The following is a 17967-nucleotide window of genomic DNA, read 5'->3' on the forward strand; positions in this document are numbered from 1 at the left end:
CGGCGCCGCCGGACCGAGCCGAACCGAGCCGAACCGAGCCGAGCCGGGCCGGGCCGGGCCGGGCGGCGGGGGCGCGCCGATCCCCCCCCCCCCGCCGCAGCCCCCCCGGGGGGGCGGCCCGCGCGAGGGCGGGCGGGCGGGCGGGCGCGGCGCCCCCCCGCGGGCCCCGGCGGGCGGCCCCGCCCCGCCGCGCTCATTGGGACGCGGGGCACGTCGCGGGGCGGCGCGGCGGCGGGGGCGGGCGCCGGGCCCGGGCCAATGCGGCGCGGGCGGAATATTCCACCCGGCTCCGCCAGCAACAAGTGCGGGGGGGGCCCGGGGGGGGGGGGCGGCGGGCTGACGTCAGCGGGCGGAGTATTATGGTCTGGGCTGCGCTGGCGGCTGCCTGTGTGCTGCGAGCGGCCGCGTAAACATGGAGCTCTCGGCCGTCGGGGAGCGCGTCTTCGCGGCCGAGGCCCTGCTCAAGCGCCGCATCCGCAAAGTAGGTGCCCGCCGCCGCCGCGCCGCGCCGCCGCCGCCGCCCGCCGCGCCCGCTGCCGCCGCCCGCCCCGCGCCAGGCCGCGGCGGCGCGGGCAGCTCCGCGCCCTCCCCCGGCCGCGCGGCGCGGCGCTACGCTGCGCTGCGCGGCGCTGCGCTGCGCTGCGGCGGCTCCCGGCGGCCGCCGGCCCCGGCCCGCGCCGACTGCGGCTGGGCGGCCGCTGGGGGCGGCTCTTTCTCCCCGCCGCATGCACGGGCTTTCCGCGCGAGCGGGGCGTGCATGTTCTGCTGCATGCCTGGCGTTGTGTGCGCCGTGCTCCCCGCTGCATTCTGCTGGGGGCTCGTTCGGCTGCATGGGGCTGCTGCACGCGTATTTTTTTGTTGCGGCTCTTCCCCCCCCACCCCTCCGGCCCTCCCCCTTGCATATTTTTGACACACGCCTTCGGTGCAGGCGTGTATTTGTTGCATGCGTGTTATTGCATGTGTAGCTTTGTTGCAAGCGTTTATCGTGATTTCCCTCCATGCATATTTATTTTTTCTCTTTGCATCTGCAGGGGCGCATGGAATATCTCGTAAAATGGAAGGGCTGGTCTCAGAAGTAAGTAGACTGTTTATACAATTTTGCAGCCTAGGAACTATACAGAAGATGGTTCATTGTAGCTATTATTTCCCATTGTAGTAGAAAGGAAAGTTGGATCCATTTCTTTAGGTTATTTTTTTTATTATTGTTATTACTTATTCCTGATGCCTTTTCCTCTCTCTGTGCCTCCCCTGCCAGGTACAGCACTTGGGAACCTGAGGAAAACATTCTGGATGCCCGGCTGCTTGCAGCCTTTGAGGAAAGGTACAAGGCCTTTGCTAGTCATATCCATTGCACTTATAAATATGTTGCTGTCTTGTAGCTATGCTGAATTGAAGCTCTGGTTTTTTTAACACCTCTAGGGAACGAGAAATGGAGCTATACGGGCCTAAAAAGCGAGGCCCCAAGCCCAAAACCTTCCTGTTAAAGGTAAGGAGTCAGGAGCCCCGCGTGCGCGTTGGTGCCGCTTTGCCGGTGAGCGGAGAGGGCTGCATGCTGCAGCAGGGAGCATGAAAGGCGGCATGCAAATAGCAGGGTCCCTCTCCAGCGCTGGTGGAGAATGCTCATTGCAAAGGCAGCCTCTCGTCTTGTAACTTGTAATTATGCAGCCGGATGGCAGGATAATAAAGTCACCGGTTGATTTATCTTCTTTGCACTTTGCAGGCCCAGGCAAAAGCAAAAGCCAAAACCTATGAATTCCGCAGTGACTCTTCCAGGGGGATCCGGGTGCCGTATCCTGGCAGGTCCCCCCAGGAGCTGGGCTCCACATCCCGAGCTAGGGAAGGACTGAGAAACATAGCCCTGGCTCCCCAGAGCAGCACCAGCACCAGCACCCCCAAGGGAGACAGCATCCGGGACCGGGTTATAAGAGTGGAAGAGAAACCTGGGGAGACCCCAAAAAAGAGAGGCCCGAAGCCTAGGAAAGAGCTTTACAAGGACCTGACGGAGACTCTGGATGCCTCCAAGAGGAAACTGGGGGAGCCGGGGGACAAGGTGGGGGACTACCTCAAAGCCAGGAAAATAGAGGAGTCAGCTCCGGGGGCGGCAAAGTTCAGCTCGGGACACAGTGTAATCCAGCTAGCCAGGAGGCAGGACCCTGACCTCTCTGGCACCATGTCCAGCCCTAACAGAGTAGAGGTTGGTATGAAGCTTGGAGCCTCCGAGACTTACCCTCCCAGGGTCGCCAAGCACAGGGCAGACTTTCTGGACCCCAAGGGGCAAGGAGGATTGGACCCAGGTGGGCCCAAGATCCTGCACAGCTCAGTAAACCCAGGCTCTATGGGCAGCCTGTACCGAGACAGTGTGGGAAGCCAAGCGGGGAGGCCTTCTCTCATTGCCAGGATCCCCGTCTCACGGATTCTGGGCGACCCGGAAGAGGAGTCCTGGAGCCCGTCTCTCAACAACCTGGAGAAGGTGGTGGTAACTGATGTGACATCTAACTTTTTGACCGTCACAATTAAAGAGAGCAGCACGGACCAAGGATTCTTTAAAGAAAAGCGATGAGTTTTTTCGTTGGTGGTGGTGGTGGTTTTTTTTCAGTCTAGATCCAGACAAAAGCTTGGTTAGAGCTTGGTGGGTTTTTTTTTCCTGGAGAGGATTTAGAAACTGTCCTAAATTCATTAACTCATTCTTTTTTTTTTTTCCGTCTTACATTTCGTTGGAAAGATTATCTCTAGAGTTATATTTTCTATTAGATGTAAATATGTTATTTAAGAAGAAAATGCTTATATATATATATCTATATATATATTTCAACTCTAAGTTGTTTTATTTAAATGGAGACAACAGTGACTGCTCAGTTGCTCTTAGAAAGGACAATAAAACTGAGAACTAATGGAGTTCATGCATCTGTTGCAGGAGCCGGTGTACATAATGAATGATGTTCATAGCTAATTATGTTGTTGTTTTTTTTAACTATTATTTTTCATATGATGCTATGGATGGTGAAGGGGGAAGTGTTATTCCCTCGGTGGGCAAAGTGCCCTGATTTCTTGATTGTGATATAAGGTGTTGCTTGTACAATCAAGTGTGCTGTATCCAGAACTGTCACCCTTGACAGTTGAAGTAAGCACTTGAATTTACAGTATTGTTGGGGAGGGGGGTGTTTCCAGTTAAAAGAAAAAAAAAAAAGTTGCTACAAAATTGGGGTGGGGAAAAGCAGAAGTCCATAAAAAGGCTAAAACTGTTCTAGTGGAGTATTAACTTGAATTACCTTTTCTTACAAATGAAGAGGAGGTTTGTATGTGTAAGATTCCTAAAAGGGGTGATACTGAAATGCACTTTAATAGAATTGTCATAGCAGTTATGGGAGACAGAACTGAGCTGAGAATCTGTTTTCATTTTGTCTGGTTGCTTGATTCTTTTCCCCCACCCACTTCAAAAAAAAAAAATAAAAATCTGTTTACATTCCTGAAATGCCAGAGAAGTTTGGGAGGGTAGCATGTCACTGCCCATATTTAGATGCTTTATACTCTTATAGAAAGTGGATTTCTTTTTTTTAATCCACAGTTCACTTTGGACTGTTGGAAGACTCCAGATAATGTGTTTTGTAATATCCGCATCTCTGACAAATCCCAAAGCCACCTTTATGCATTCAGAGACAATAAATATTTCCCTTTTCTTATGCTAGTTAAACAATAGCCAAGAGGCTAAATATTCCTGTGCGCAGAGCAGCTCCTGCTGACTCTGGTGGCTTTTTGTATTTTTATTTGCCTGCATATTTCTTCTGGTTTTGAAGGACTGTGCAGTTTCTTTCTCCCAGGGCTCAGGCAGGGCACAACAGTGAGGATTTAATGGCTCTGAACAAAATGCAGCAGTTTCCCTCCACTGGTATTGACCAGAAACCCTCTGCTACCTTGCAGAAAGCTTGTGGCAGTGTCTTGCAGCAGATGTGGGATGCGGGAGCCCTGTGACTGCCTGCCCTTTTGCTTGTTCTTTCTCTCTAAACTATTACAGCTTAACCAAGTTGAGGAAGAGGTTGGGGTCTTTTAGCCTGGTCTGGGAAGAGAGTGTAAGCATTTTGTTGTGTATTTTTAGTTCAAGTATAGCAGGTGTCCTCATGTCCTAACATATTGATTTAAGCATCTCTGTCGGTTCAAAAGCACAAATCTGTCCAGCAGCCCCTAAGGGCCAGGGCTGGGAGAGATTGGCCTTTTCCATCCTGATTGGCCCAGTGAAGCTCTTAAACGCTTTCTAATTTGGGGACTGCACATAAGATGAAAGCACATGGGGCCTAATGGGAAGAGAAAGGGGCTCAGGCAACGAGCGGCCTTTGCTACTGTTAGGCCCATCTGGATAATTATGGCTCCACCTTTCTTAGTCCCCTTCCCCTTCCATCTTTTGGGACTTTTGCCTTTGTCAGAGGACGTAGCAAGAGGATGCTGTATTGACTGTACAAAGGGAGCTGGTTCTGCAAGTTGCTATTATTTTTTAAGGCATATTTTGTAAAATTGAGATTTTTAACTTGGTTTGTACAAAGAACTGAAGCAAGCAGTATACCGGTGTCAGTGCTGGTTCCTAGAGAAGCCTACACAGGACATGTATGTTGTCAGATGGACAATGATGGGGATTTAGCTGCCCTTCCTCCACCTGCTGAGATACCGAAGGTTGAAAAATACCTCCCTTTGCAAAACAGACCATAGCAGAGCTCCTGCCTCACTCCAGTGTCAGGGTGCGGTTTGGATTTGGTGTGCTTCACTCCAGCCCTGTATAAGTATATATGTGTGTGTTTAGACGCACACATATATAAAGCAAGACATACATGTGGGTGTATATGTGTGTATGTATATAGCGACGTATATGCTGAGTGTGCGTGTGGGGGTGTGTGTGCGAATTATTTAAATCTAAGACTTGTACAAAAAAATTTGGCTAAATCTCAGTCTCAGAAGTGAAGCTTAACTACGTGTCTTCTGCCAGCCGTGAATGTCCATATGAGACCTGCTTTTTATGTGAGTTTAAATATATACTTTGTAAATAGAAACGTGTCTTTCTTCCGTTTGTGGCCGCGGGGCGAGGAGGGGAGCGGGGCTGGGGGCAGCCGAAGGGGGCCGGGAGCAGCTGGTGCCCGGGGCGGGCGGCGGCACCCGACGGGGCGGGAGCCGCAGCCGGGGGCGGCCCAGGCGCACGGGAGCCGCCGGCACCTCCGGCGGGGAAGGGGCCGGGGCGCGCAGGTGCCCGCGGAGCGGCCGCGGGGATCCGCGGTGCTGCGGGCGGGGACGGGCCGGCCCGTTGGGGGGGGGGGAGGGTCCGGCGGCCCCCGGACGGGGCGGCGGGGGTGACCGCCGTGTGCGGCTCCGCTCCGCGCCCGGCTCCCGCGGGGGAAAGCCCGGGCCGGGCCGCCGCTCCGCCCCCGGAGAAGGCGCGCAGGTACCGGGCAGGGCACGGGCGCTGCCCCGGGCCGCGGCGCTCCGCCCTTGCGCCGGGCGAGCGGGCGGGAAGGGCGGCCGGAGCCCGCAGAAACGCCTCCCCGCCGCGGGCTTCCGACGCCCCGGGCCGCCGGGCAGAGGCGGGGGCGCGCCCGGTGCGGGCCGGGCCGGGGCTCCGCGGTGCGCGGGGCTGCGCGGGTCGGCGCCCCGGGGCGCGGGGCCGGCGCGGCGGCCGCCCCTGCGCGGCGAGCCCGGCCTTTGTATTCAAATCTCCGCCGGCCGCGCAGCCGGAGGGAAGCGAGGGGGCTGTGTTGTTTTTTGGGTTTTTTTTTAAGCTGTGTCCTCATTAACCTCCTTTTTCTGCTCCGCTGGGTGAAAGGAGCAGACCCCCTTATTATCAGAGCTGTCAGCATCTGTGCGCGGAAAATGAGTGTCAAGTAGGCGAAGGAGAAAGGGCCGCACAATGGCGCCTTTCTCCCCCGGTCCCAGCGGGGGGGACCCTTTCACACAGGCCGCGGCGGGGCCCCAGGCCGGGGCCTGCGGAGGGGGCGGCGGCGGCCGCCGGGGCCCCCCGGGACCGGCCCGCGGGAGCCGGGCCCCCTTTGCCGGCGCGTCTCGGACGGCCCCGCGCCCCCCCCCCCCACCCCGGGGGCTCGGCAACCCGGGAGCCTGCGCCCCGCGGGCGCGGGACCCGCCGCGCCCCGGCACAGCCGAAGCCCGAAGGCCCCGCGCAACGGCGGCCGCCTCGACGGGAGCCCCGACGGCGGAGCTGGGGACCCGGGGCCCCTGCCCGCTTCGGGGGCCGCTTACGCCCCCGACCCCGCCGGGGTCCCGCGGAGGTGCCGCTGCCCGGGCCCTTCCGCGGCCGCGCAGCGCCCTCCCCAGGCCGGTCCGCCCGCCGCTGCTCGCTGCGCGGCTCCTGCGCGGCCCCTGCGCGGCCGCACGTGTGGGGCGGCCGGGGCAGAGCGGAGACACCTGAGGAGCCGCCGGGGCAGGCGCAGCTCCAGCCCGCAGCAGAGCCCGGCGGCCCGCGCGGAGCCTCCCGCTGCCCGGTAGGAGCCTGGGACCGGGGAGGGGGCAGGGGGCCGCGTCCCTCGGGGGGCCCGGGTGGGGGATCGTGTCCGGAGGGGTCCTGAGCTCCCCCCGCCCGCGCCGCCGGGACCACGGAGCCGCCTCGCGCAGCCCCGGCGCCGGGGCAGGGACGCGCCGGCCCCCGGGGACTCCGTCGGGGCAGCGCACCGGGCCGGGGCTCCCCGGAGCCTCCGGGCAGGGCCCGCTCCAGCCCGGGCAGGGGTCCCGGAGGCAGCGGCGTGAAGCCCGTGCCCCCGGCAGGATGCAGTTTGGCAAGGCAGCAGCAGCAGGGCCACAGCCAGCTCCCGCTCTTCTCCCAGCCGCCCCAGGCGAGGCGGGCGAGTGTCACCCCTCGGGTGAGGCAGGGTCGGGGCGCCTCCCTCGGGCGGCCAGGTATGCTTGGAGCAGTGACCACAACAGGCTGAAAAGTTTAAAAAAATATTTATTGATATACTAAAAAACAGCAGTGGAAAAGTTATACAAAAAAACCCACCTGACATACCATCTTCTAGTGTTTTCCTGCAAAATAAATTAGAAGCAGCCTAGAGGTCTTGAGTCTAAACTAGCATTAACGTCCAAAAGTACTAGAAAACACATATCACAAAATGCAAGCAAGTCAACACTAGGGTCACGGAAGAAGCCCCGGCGGGAACACCCGGCAGGAGCAGTGACCAGGCAGCCAGGCAGCCCCTCGTTAACATGCGGGCCGGGCGGCTGTCCTGTTCCAACAAAGAACTTAAGCTTTCCCAGGGTAATAACATCTCCAACTTTTGTTCTCTGAAAATAAAAGCAAACAAACAGCTGTAGTTTAAAGCAATTATAAGTGTCATACAGGAACGATTTGGCTCTCTCTTTAATTAAAACATACAAATCAGACCAGTGACTGGCACAAGTTACAAGAACAATTGTTTGTTTTCACCCATCCCTCAATTTCTTTCAGTAAAAACCTTCTCTCTCCAGCTCCAGAGCCCTTCACATCCAGATCAGAAACTCAAAGCAAAACAACCCCCCCAAACCATCCCCATTCCTCCACAAACTCCAGTTTTTTTGGTACAAAATATATATATAAAAATATACTAAACTTCTAAGGAAGATGACTGAATTGGCCACCTCTTCCAGTCCAATGGAAAACAACAAGTATACTTAACCAGATTATGCCTGGAGAAAATATCCATTCAATATACAAATACTGCAGGACTTTCCACATCGGAAACCCCTTAGAAAATGACAAGTGAAAAACCTTTAATTGGCTGTTTGACATACAACTAAACACTCAAACCCATAGCAGCAAACTTAAAAAAGAATAAAAAATAAAAAAGGTAGACCTTGAATACTAATGGTATTGACTGGTAAACACAGTTCGCACCAGCTTTCAACCTCTGTCCACAAAAGATTACATTAAGTTACTCACATAATGTGCCTTTGAGAGGCAAACTTCAGCAAGAAACTTTCACTCAAACACACACCAGCAATGCTGGGAGAGTCAAGATCCTGAAACATGAGGTTGGAAAGGGGGCTGGGGAAGGACAGGATGAGATAAAGTTTAGTAAAATTTCTGGATTATCATTTTCACCATCCTTAAAACTTTGGAATCAAACCAGCTGGTTAACAGAAAGGCACAAGAGCAAGAGTGGGTAAGAGCAGAGCCCTTCCGCCACCGAGAGAGGAAACGTCTGCGAGCGGCGGGCGATGAAGAACAAAGCCACTCGCTGTTGGGATGTTCGGCCTCCTGGGCGCAAGCCAAGGGCCCTGGGAAACCTCACTTTGGACCTGAACGAGCCACCAAATGGAAAAACGTGTTTGAGTTTTTGCGGGATGCTCTGGAGGGAGCTGGTCTGAAGCGAACACGACACACCTGCAGCACTGAGCGCTGGGAGCACAGGGCTTCCTGCGGAGCGCCGTGGCCCAGCGGGCCAGCCAAGCCCCCTCGCGCTGCGACGGCTCACCCGTGAGTCCCTCCACCATCGCATCTCGTTTCCGTCACTCATTATGGACTCTCGGGGCCTGACCCCTTCCAAGACCATCCTCAAAGGCTTTTTCTCTCCAACGACCTCTTTGATGGGTTGCTTGGACACACCAGCCCCCACATCCTATTTTCAGCAAGAGCATCCCTGCCAAGCTGGCTTCTTCTCCGTGAGCATTTGACCAGCTGCCTGCAGCGCTGAAGCGGGGCTCTGCAGGACTGCTGGGTGCCACACTGAGGACCAGGAGCGCCTCTCCCCATCAGTGGCACAGCTGCCTGCAGAACCCCATGACCACCCAGCTTTGCATAGGCACAAACCTGTCATGGGACCAGTGCCACAGACAAGCCTGAAATAAGGACAGTTCCAAAAGGCACATTGTCATTTAGTTTGGATTTGCAAAGGCCAACTAGCAAATATTTGGTGTGTGGGGAAGAGAGCCAGGCATTACCTCTGAGACCCCGTCAATCCCTTGGTTCTTCTCTGCAGATGCTCATGCCCCCATCACAAGAGTGCACCTAGTGAAGGCCATGCCTGGAGCACTCATTTCTGCAACCACAGGCTAACATTTCCTTGGACTTTTCAAAGCAACAGTAGTTCGTTTGGTAAAGTTAAAAACTGCAAGGTAAACAGAACAGATTGTGACATTTTGGCATCATGGAGTTCCAAGGAAACTTGGTCCTTCGGGAACCTCCTTCATGGACAATGCTCATTTCTTTCCACGTCCTTTGCCTCACAAAGCAAAGCACAGCATGTTTCTGGGAAATGCAGCCAGCTGCAGACTTAAGGCTGCACAAGTCCTTTTGCAGGCAATTCGATGCAAATCCCTCTAGCCCCAAGCTGACACAGTGGTGAAATGACATTCAAGGCTGTGTGGCTGCACAAGAGAAGAACTGAAGATTTCCAAGAAGTCTACACAGATGTTGTTCAAAGGCAAAAATACACCCCCCCCCTCCAAATCGAAGGCATGCTGTCAACTCATGCAGGACCCCATACTTAGGCTCCATAAGACAACAAAACCAAAGCCATGACCAGCAGGAGGGCTGCAAAATAAATACAAAATCTAAGGGAAACTGTTTCTAGATCACAGGAGTCTTTCCTGGCAAAGGCTGCAGCTACCACTCAGGGAAGAACCATCCCTTTAACCAAGCAGCAAACGCAACCATTGCTGATTTTTCATTCCACCTGAGAATTGCACTGCCACCAGCCAAGCCAGCAGCTTGGGAGGCAGCATTTCAGATACAACTGCAGTGTCTGATGGACTCAGGGGCTTAAGAAATAGGTGTACCCCTAGTTTGGTCCATTTACCTCGCTGCGTCACTGTGTACCAATACTACAAGTGCCCCAGTGTGGCAAAATAAGATGCATGTCCTTGTGCCAGATCAGTGAGCTAGAAAGCGAATGATCCACATGGAAGCAGTACCGAAATATGCAGACACACTGGGCAACCACCCCAGGAGACACTTACGGGACAGACCTTCGGAGGCACTTCCAAATTACATATCCAGAGAAACCTGACAGATTGCAGGCATTTTCTCTTCTCTGGAAAAGGAACTGAGCATTAACAGAAATAAAAGAAAATGACCTCAAATGCTACTGAACTTTGCCTGAACTAGTGCTGTTAATTTTGGCTTGTAAGAGTAATCTATAATAGGGAAAAAGACCTCAGTAAAAAAGCCATTATTGGTTGCAATTACAAGCCAAAATTAACAACCCTGCTGCTGGCACAGGATGGAAAGACAAATGAGAATGGCTGCAGAAGGCCCTGCTGTTCCTCAGGGAACGGGCTGAGGGTGGGAGCCGGGGGCGATCCCTGCTGCCGCCGGGGCGGGCCCTTCCCGGGGCCTTTGTTCCCGCTCCGGCCTCCGCTCCCCGTCCCTTTCCCACTGCTCCAGACAACCTGTGCAGGTGTTGTCCTCCACTGGCTTCGGAGCCCTCCCGTTGGAGAAGGTGGTGGATGATCAGCATAACTGAAACGCAGCAGCAGCAGCCAAGGCACACGGCTCGCCTGCCGTGCGGAGCCCAGCTGGCCTCCGCGGGGGGCCCCAGCCTGCCAGCAACAGGGGCTCAGCCACCCCCTCCCATCTCTGCGCGAGCTCTGGCTTTTAGCGGAACTTCGGCACTAACCTCACAGAGAACTGCAAGTCAGAGTAACAGCCTGCTCACCGGCAGAAGCATCCGCACCTTCTGCAGGACTTAACAAAACAAAACAAAACAAAACATATTCCCCAGCTTGGTCCCTACGAGTGCCTGGAAACTGCTAAATGTGAAGGTAAAATGGTAGTGATGCTGGGACAAGGCAGAGGAGTGGCTCTGAGGCTCACTGGGCTGTACAACAATTAATCTTCTGGACTCGGATTTCTCTTTCATCTGAAAGCCAAGTCACTGCAAAGAAAGCAGCAGTTCATGCTGCCTCCCACCCTTGCCAAGTGAGGACCCGCTCTGGGTAGCAAGGAGGTATGTCCTGCCAGTCCCCCATGCTCTGCAAGAGGTGCCCTTGACGCCTCATCTCATCAGTGGCATCCAGGGTTCAGTCTTTCCGAGACAGCGAGGGCTGAATTTATTCTCCTCCCTCCAGAAAAAGATTTTTTTTTAATAAAAAATGTAAACAATATAGCCATAAATGCTGGAAATCACAACAGAAATGTTGTGGACTTCACCATCATTGGAACTGACCTAGCCCAGGAGGGTGACTGGGCTTAATGTACCCTGAAAACCCCCATACTACAGCTACCCCCCCCCCCAGCAGACCTCTGCATGTGGGGGACATCGGCTGCCTCATTTGGATTGACTTGTGACTGTCCTAGCGGCTTACAGACAGCTTCACGGAGAGCCTAGAGGAAAGAAAAGGAACTCCTTTTTTCTTCTGAGTAGAAGCCTGTCACATAGCATCTCCACACCCCTCTCTACTGCCGGAGAGCCGCAAACCTTGTGTTCTGCCATTTCAAGCTGTAAAGCAAAGAAAACCACGTACAGTGAAACCTGGCTCAAAACCTGCCAGCCTGTCACCTCCCAGCAGCACAAGCACCCCGGTTCCGGGCGAGTGGCATTAACTACACCCCGTTTGGGGGCACCTGCTGTAAAGGAGGAGGAAAAAAAAAAAAAGCAGGGAGGAATCCATCTTGTTCACTGGCAGTTCTGACCAGGTTTCACTGTAGCTTTCTTCTTAAGCCCCCCTGAACACAAGTCGCAATAGGTCTCGGAGGTCTCCGCAGATGCTACAGACAGTGTCCAAGACAGCACTGGCTGCAGCACAGGACACCTCATCGCAGAGTACAAAGGCACTGCTCCCAGCCAGCTGCTGAGAGGGGCAGGGGAGGATTTTCACCTCTGCCATGGCATTCACTTAAAGAAAGAAAAAACCTGATGGGAGAGCTGGGCAAAGCTAAGGGAGAGGCTGAAGGAACCTTCTCCCTCTTCTCACACTCCCTGGCTCAGTATTGCCGTAGGTTGAAAAACCCCACGCTGGTAGGGGACTCCTTGACTGTCACTGTGATCAGGTTAGCTGTGACATCTGTGACAAAGACGTGCTCGATGAGGCTGCGGGTGGGTTTCCAGTCCTGGCTGGTCTGGATCGAAACAGACATGTTCTGACCCACGCCAGGGAAGGAAGCAGAATCCCGATCGGAATCTGAGCTGGTCTCTTCGCCCGTGCTCATTTCGGAAAGGGCTCCTGGCTTGCGGGTCTCCGAGGTTGCATGCCCCTCTTGCATGCCAGCTGCACCACTTTTGGCCGAGTCCCTTTCGCCAGCGACTGCCCTGTGCGCTTGCTTGTCGTTCTTGCAGCTGTCCCCCCCTGAGAGCACCCCGGTGCTTGTAACATTCAATCCAGCACCCGCTCCACCACCCTTCCCGACGGCAGCACCCATGCTCGCAGCTGTGCTGCCGGAGCTTTTGGACAGAGCGTTGCAAACATGACGAGAGAGGCTGCTTCCGCCTGCTGGATTCTGCCCATTTTTGACACTCTGCAAGTTTAAAGCTTGAAGGTTCAGCTCCTGACTGGACGCCAACTGGCTACCAGGAACAGAGGAACTCACAGGCGTCTTGCTGCCGTTGTGCAGTATTTGGGCTCCTGCAGCAAACCCTGATTTCTGGTCCCCCCCAGCACTGCTGCTAGGACCCTTAGCAGTTTTGGGTCCCTGTATGTTCAGCCCGAGCTCCCCAGATCCTTTCTGGTTCCTCATTTTTAAGTCCAACCCTAAGCCGCTCTTACTTGATGCCTGTGACTTCAGCGCCAGCCTGCCCAGGGGTGAAGTCTCTGCTGAGTTCTGGTTTTGGGACATCCTGTTCATGTAGTGCACGATAGAGCTCTGCCAGCTGATGGCCCGGCTGGGGCTCGTGGAACCGCTCTTCATCATGTTGGGAAGGTTTTCCGCAGACGACGCAGAGCTGAGTCCAGCCAGCGTGCCCGGGGATTCCTTCAGCACGGCGATCCCTGAGCCCTGCGTGCTGTGCTGGGGCTGCAGCTTCCCCATCAATTTGGTACTGCCTCCCGCCTCCTTCCGGGACGTTTTTAGCACCTTTGTCAGGTTCACGGTCCGTCGAGCTGCTTTCTGCTCTGGGGGCAGAGGTTTCCGTCCACGCTTCTTTCTGGAACTGTCTTTCATTTCTGGCTTTGCAACCAGGATCTGGGCTTTCTTCTGAGGTACTGGGTGAGTCTCTCTGCCTCGAGGACCTCTCTTTGCTTCCAGGTCACTTTCATCCTCTTCTTCAGAGGAAGAAGAAGAGGAGGATGTTGAGGAAGAGGAGCTACTTGACTTAGTTTTTGGAGGCATCTCTGGTTCCTGTGAAGCAATAAAGAGAGGACAGAGAAAGCGTTAACAGAAATTATCTGAGAAAAGTCATGGGCATTGCAAATTTTTCAGCTTTGCCAGGCCAGGTGCACCAGGCAAACACACAGGCTATTTCCATGTGTTCGCTGATCTGCCAGTCCTAGATGGTGTGTGACCTGTGCCTCAAAATGACTGAGGGAGCATGCACTACAAAACAGAGAAGGCTTAAATACCATGTGGAACTGCGGTGCCATGGAACGCTTTTCTTTCCTTTTGCACCATTGCCAGATCAACAATGAAGAGAAGTCCTCCTTGCTAGCCTCCTCCTCCGCCTACCCGTCACTTCAGTCTTCAAAACCTCTAAACCGGGATCTCCGAAGGTTTAGCATCCACGATACTGTGTTGTGGGACAGGAGCTCGCTGGTGCCTTTCGAGGTAAGAACCTCTCAAGAGCGGCCACTGCTGTGGATTACCACTACCACCAGGACTTACCACATGTTTCCTGGGCCTGCCCCTGGGTCGCTTGCCCCTCTTCCGGTTCTGCACCTCTTTTTCGTGTTCCCTGGAAAAACACTGATTAAGGACAATGCTTGCAGGAAAAAAAAAACACAACCCAAACCCCACCTGGTTCTTCTCTTTCTTCTGCCATTGAGAACAGACTTTGCTGGGGGTGCTGCAGGCTCCGCTCCCATGTGAGCAGCATCATATATGCACGTGTTGGCAGGTGTCCTGTAACCTCTATCAACATATGACAATCTTATAGGTTTCAAGCACATCGCTTACTTGAACCCACGCTGTTAGTTATGGGCATACTACATTTAAGTGCAGTAGAAAGGCAACTGAGCCCCAAGAACTCTACTGAAACCAGGGGACTCGCACTGTTAAATCCCTCCCCACGTGATACATAGACCATTTATCCTGAAGTAACAGCTGCAGGTCACTGGTGTAGAAACTCTTGGTACAGACGGTGTGTGAAGTTTTTATAGCAGCCAATCTGGCCACCGCAGCAGCAGCTGTCAGCCTCTGCAGTGCCACACAAGGAACCGAATTAGCTGAAGAAAAGAGACATCCTCGCAGTAGGACTGAGCTCCTGGGAAAGCGTGGAAGCATGGGGGCAGTATTCGTCCCTCCCACAACCACTTCCAATCTTTCGGGGCCACATATCACTGCCAATACTTAAAGTTTCTCAGATTGCTGTGCACCTTAGCAGAAGGCTTTTGAATGAGAATACCACAAGGCTGCCATTGTGCTTTGAGAAGCAATACTCTGCTAGATGACCTGCTGCAGACTGGAAGACTCGGAAAGGCCCTGAATGTGATGCAATGTAAGAAAAAGACCTACAAACTGAGGGAAGGATTATAAAAACTGCGGCCTTAGAACAAAGATCTGAACATCAGGGTCCTCAGCTGGTTCAGCAAGCAAGCATTTGCCCTGATACACTGGAGGAGAGAGGAACGAGAAAATCTTTTGCATAAAGCATGGGATTGAACTGTGCGGGTGATTGAAATATATTTACTAAACTGCTAGCAGAGGCAAAAATCATTTGCCAGGCAAGACCTTCCCAATGGTTATCCTAGTCCTGGTGCCTTTGTTTCACTGGCTGCCAGTCACAGGCCTTCGAAAGAGAGGTATCGATTTTTGTAACACTGCTACTGAGAGCGACTTCCTGATCTGCTCCCTCCCAGCCTTCACTCCGCAACGGTCAGGGAAACTGAGATGGTTCTGGCAGTGAAGAGAGAGTTGTTTGTTTGCACCCTTGTTTGCTACAATAAATCCCGCAGCAAGGAGTTTCCAGTGGTCAGCAACACACTAGACAGCGCACTACCCGTCTTGAATCAGTGGCTTTCCCAATTCACAGTGAAAATGGCAATGTTTCTGGTACGATGGAAACAGGAAAACAGAAGCATCTGAATTGTCCCTGGTAAGCCATTCATTATTTATACTCTTTTAGAGCTGTGCTTCCCCTTCTGCTCAGAGTCAGAAGTCTTACAGCCTCTGTGCAGAGGAAAAGCAAATGCACTCTGTAAACTCAACAACCTCTCTTTCCACTGGGTTCATTTTACCTCTTCTGCATCTCTTGTTTTGGATGTGGCAGCTCAGGCTGACAGCCATACAGAGCCCCAGGTGATCATACAGAAAATGTTTTCAGGTCACTATACTATTTCATATTTCTCTATTTAAAAAGGAAAGTGTTAAGCTATAATACATATGGCTAATTAAACATTGTGCTGTTTGCAATAACCACCAGCTTCCAGTCTTGAAAAAATGGATCCAGAAACGAGTTATAATTAAATCCTATCATAAACTTTAATGATTTTATTAATCTGGAGCCAAAATATTTGGCAGAGCTGTGCCTAATGTAGCCAGCTGGCTACTTTTTTTTATCTCCATGTGTGATTTCTAGTCTGTAATAGCTGTGGAACAATTGCAGTTCTCAGCTCAGCTCCATACAGTACCCCGAGCTCTTACAGAGGACACCATTTTCTCCCCCTGTTACTTCCTCATCACTTTCATAGCTACGTTCTCCATAAATATGTTTTGGTGCCTTTTCAAGCCCGCCATCTCTGTCTCCCCACCTGGCCGTACGGTCACCCCCCACATACAGCTGAGGCCCCGACTGCTTGATGGGGAACAAGATACTTCTGCTAAAAGTTTCTGCTGCGTGCTAGCGCACTCACATTGTACAATGAGTGCAAAAACATATTGTGCGGGGCCATAAATTCTTCATGTTTACACAGCCTGGGGAGAGATGGCCCTAGGTGGACCTGAACTGTAATTTCAAGAGGTGAACAAAAGAGACGGGCCACAAAAGAGACGACACACTTCAGTCTGTTGTTTCCAGCACTTCCACTACACAAGTGACCAATTAGAAGTTAATTGACTTTATAATTCGTTTAGAAATATTTATAGTTTGCTCACTTCTTTTGGAAAGCGAGGAGGAGTCTTGGATCAAGAATGTTCTCTTCAGGTTCCCAGCTGTTGTGCCTGGAACAGAGGACAGGGGCTAGCGGGGAGCGGCGGCGGCTCTCCCGGCCGGCCCGGCTCTCCCCCTCCCCTGCTTGCCCCGTTACCAGACGGGGCACCGGGGAGTTCAGCCAAGGACGAACGGGCCGTTTGCGCGGCGCGGCGCGGCCCGGGGGGGCGGCGAGGCGAGGAGCCGGCGCCGGGCCCTGCGCTCCCCTCGGCGGCGGCAGCGATGGGGACGGACGCGGCGAGCCGCGGCGCCCGAGGGGACCGGAGCTCCCGCAGCCACGGGCGCCGGTAAACGCCGGTGAAGGAGCCGCGCGGGGCGGAAAGGGGAGAGGGGCCCGCGAGGAGGGCAGGTAGGGGCGGCCGTCGGGGGGCCGGGCCGGGCCGGGCGCCGCTGCGCGAGGCGAGCCCCGCGCATCCCGGGGGAGCTCCGGTTTCAGCGGGGGGGAGGGAGGGAGGGGGGGGGCGGCGGGGCCGGTGCCTGCCCGCGGAGGGGGCCCGGCCGGCCGGCCCGGGGGGGGGGGGGGGAGCGGAGCCACGCGCGGCGGCGGCGGCGGTGGGGAGGGCCGGGCCCGCGGCCGCGCTTATTTGTAAACAAAAGGAGCGGCGCGGCCCGAACAAAAGCGGCGAGGCGGGCGCCGGGGCGGCTGCACCCCCGCGGCCGCGCACCGCACCGGCATCCGCGCCCGCCCGCCCGCGCTCACTTGGAGGACCAGCCTCGCCACTTCACCAGGTACTCCAGCTTGCCCTGGGGAGGAGAGAGACAGAGAGGCGGGTTAGCAGCGGCGGCGGGCGCCGAGGGGCGGCGGGCGGGCGGGCGGGGGCGCCGGGGGGGGGGCCCCACCTTGCGGAGCCGCTTGCTGAGGATGCACTCGGCGGCGAAGACCTGCTCTCCCACGCTGCTCAGCTCCTCCATGGCGCCGGCCGGCTCCGCTCCGCTCCGCTGCGGCTGCGGCTCCGCACGCAGGCACACACAAGGGGAGCCCCCGAGGCGCGCCCCCGACGGCGGCCGCGCGCGCCCCCGCCCCCGCCCCCCCCATCCCCGCGCGCCCCCGGCACAATGCGGCGCGCGCGCCCCCGGCGGGAGGGGGGAGCCGCCGGGGGGGGGGGCTCCCCAAATTCCCCGCCGGCCAATGGGGACGGGGGGGGCGGAGCCTGCCGGCCGGGGAGGGGGGTCGGGGCGGAGAGGCATTGTCTGGGAGCGACCCCTCCCCTTCCTGCCGGGCGGGGGGGGGGCGCGGCGCGGCGCGGCCGGGGACAATGGGGAGGGGGCCCGGCTCGGCTCGGCTCGGCCCGGATCGGTTCTGCCCGGCCCGGCCTGGCCCGGATCGGTTCTGCCCGGCCCGGCCCGGCCCGAGCCGCAGCGCGGTGCATTGTTCCCCTCCGGACGCGGGGCCGGCTGGCGGCGTGTGCGGTCCGGCTCAGCTCGGCTCGGCTCAGCCTGGCTCAGCCAGGCACGGTTCGGCCCGGCCCGGGCCGCAGTGTGGTGCATGGTTCCCCTCTGGATGCGGGGCTGGCTGGTGGTGTGTGCGGTCTGACTTGGCTCGGCCCGGCCCAGCATGCCGTGGCTCGGTTCGGCTCGGCCCGTGCGGTGGGGTGCTGTTGCATGGCCCCTGCTAGTCCCGAGGGACGGCGGGACTGGCCTGACCCTGCGGGGCTCTTGTCTCTCCAGAGCTGCTGCTCTGGGATCCCTGCGCTGTCCCACTCGGACAAACAAGGTCCCCTTGGGGCTTGGTCACCGGAGCCAGACCACAGCGTGGCCAGGGACAAAG

General features: G+C 55.9%; 3 protein-coding genes across 7 annotated transcripts in view; 2 read left to right on the forward strand and 1 right to left on the reverse strand.

Moving 5' to 3' along the window:
- The first annotated feature begins 375 nt into the window (after window positions 1–375).
- On the forward strand, window positions 376–5036 carry CBX8 (chromobox 8). Its single transcript, XM_067308208.1, has 5 exons — window positions 376–481; window positions 1032–1075; window positions 1256–1321; window positions 1420–1486; window positions 1721–5036. The coding sequence occupies exons 1-5, from the start codon at window positions 413–415 to the stop codon at window positions 2558–2560; spliced, it is 1086 nt and encodes a 361-aa protein (XP_067164309.1). The 5' UTR covers window positions 376–412; the 3' UTR covers window positions 2561–5036.
- A 6039-nt stretch (window positions 5037–11075) lies between these two features.
- CBX2 (chromobox 2) lies at window positions 11076–17160 on the reverse strand. Its single transcript, XM_067308065.1, has 5 exons — window positions 17040–17160; window positions 16900–16943; window positions 16145–16210; window positions 13718–13787; window positions 11076–13237 (listed from the first exon to the last, which is right to left on the reverse strand). The coding sequence occupies exons 1-5, from the start codon at window positions 17109–17111 to the stop codon at window positions 11888–11890; spliced, it is 1602 nt and encodes a 533-aa protein (XP_067164166.1). The 5' UTR covers window positions 17112–17160; the 3' UTR covers window positions 11076–11887.
- The window catches only part of RBFOX3 (RNA binding fox-1 homolog 3), a 200784-nt gene continuing 199205 nt past the window's right edge, over window positions 16389–17967 (forward strand). For 4 of the 5 annotated variants that reach the window (XM_067308071.1, XM_067308066.1, XM_067308072.1 and 1 more), the window contains exon 1: window positions 16389–16548. The gene's annotated coding sequence lies outside the window, so the exon portion shown is untranslated. The remainder of the gene's footprint in view (window positions 16549–17967) is intronic. The other variant, XM_067308069.1, reaches the window with a different exon arrangement.

Source organism: Apteryx mantelli, chromosome 19 (genome assembly GCF_036417845.1).
Source record: "Apteryx mantelli isolate bAptMan1 chromosome 19, bAptMan1.hap1, whole genome shotgun sequence".
NCBI lineage: Eukaryota > Metazoa > Chordata > Aves > Apterygiformes > Apterygidae > Apteryx > Apteryx mantelli.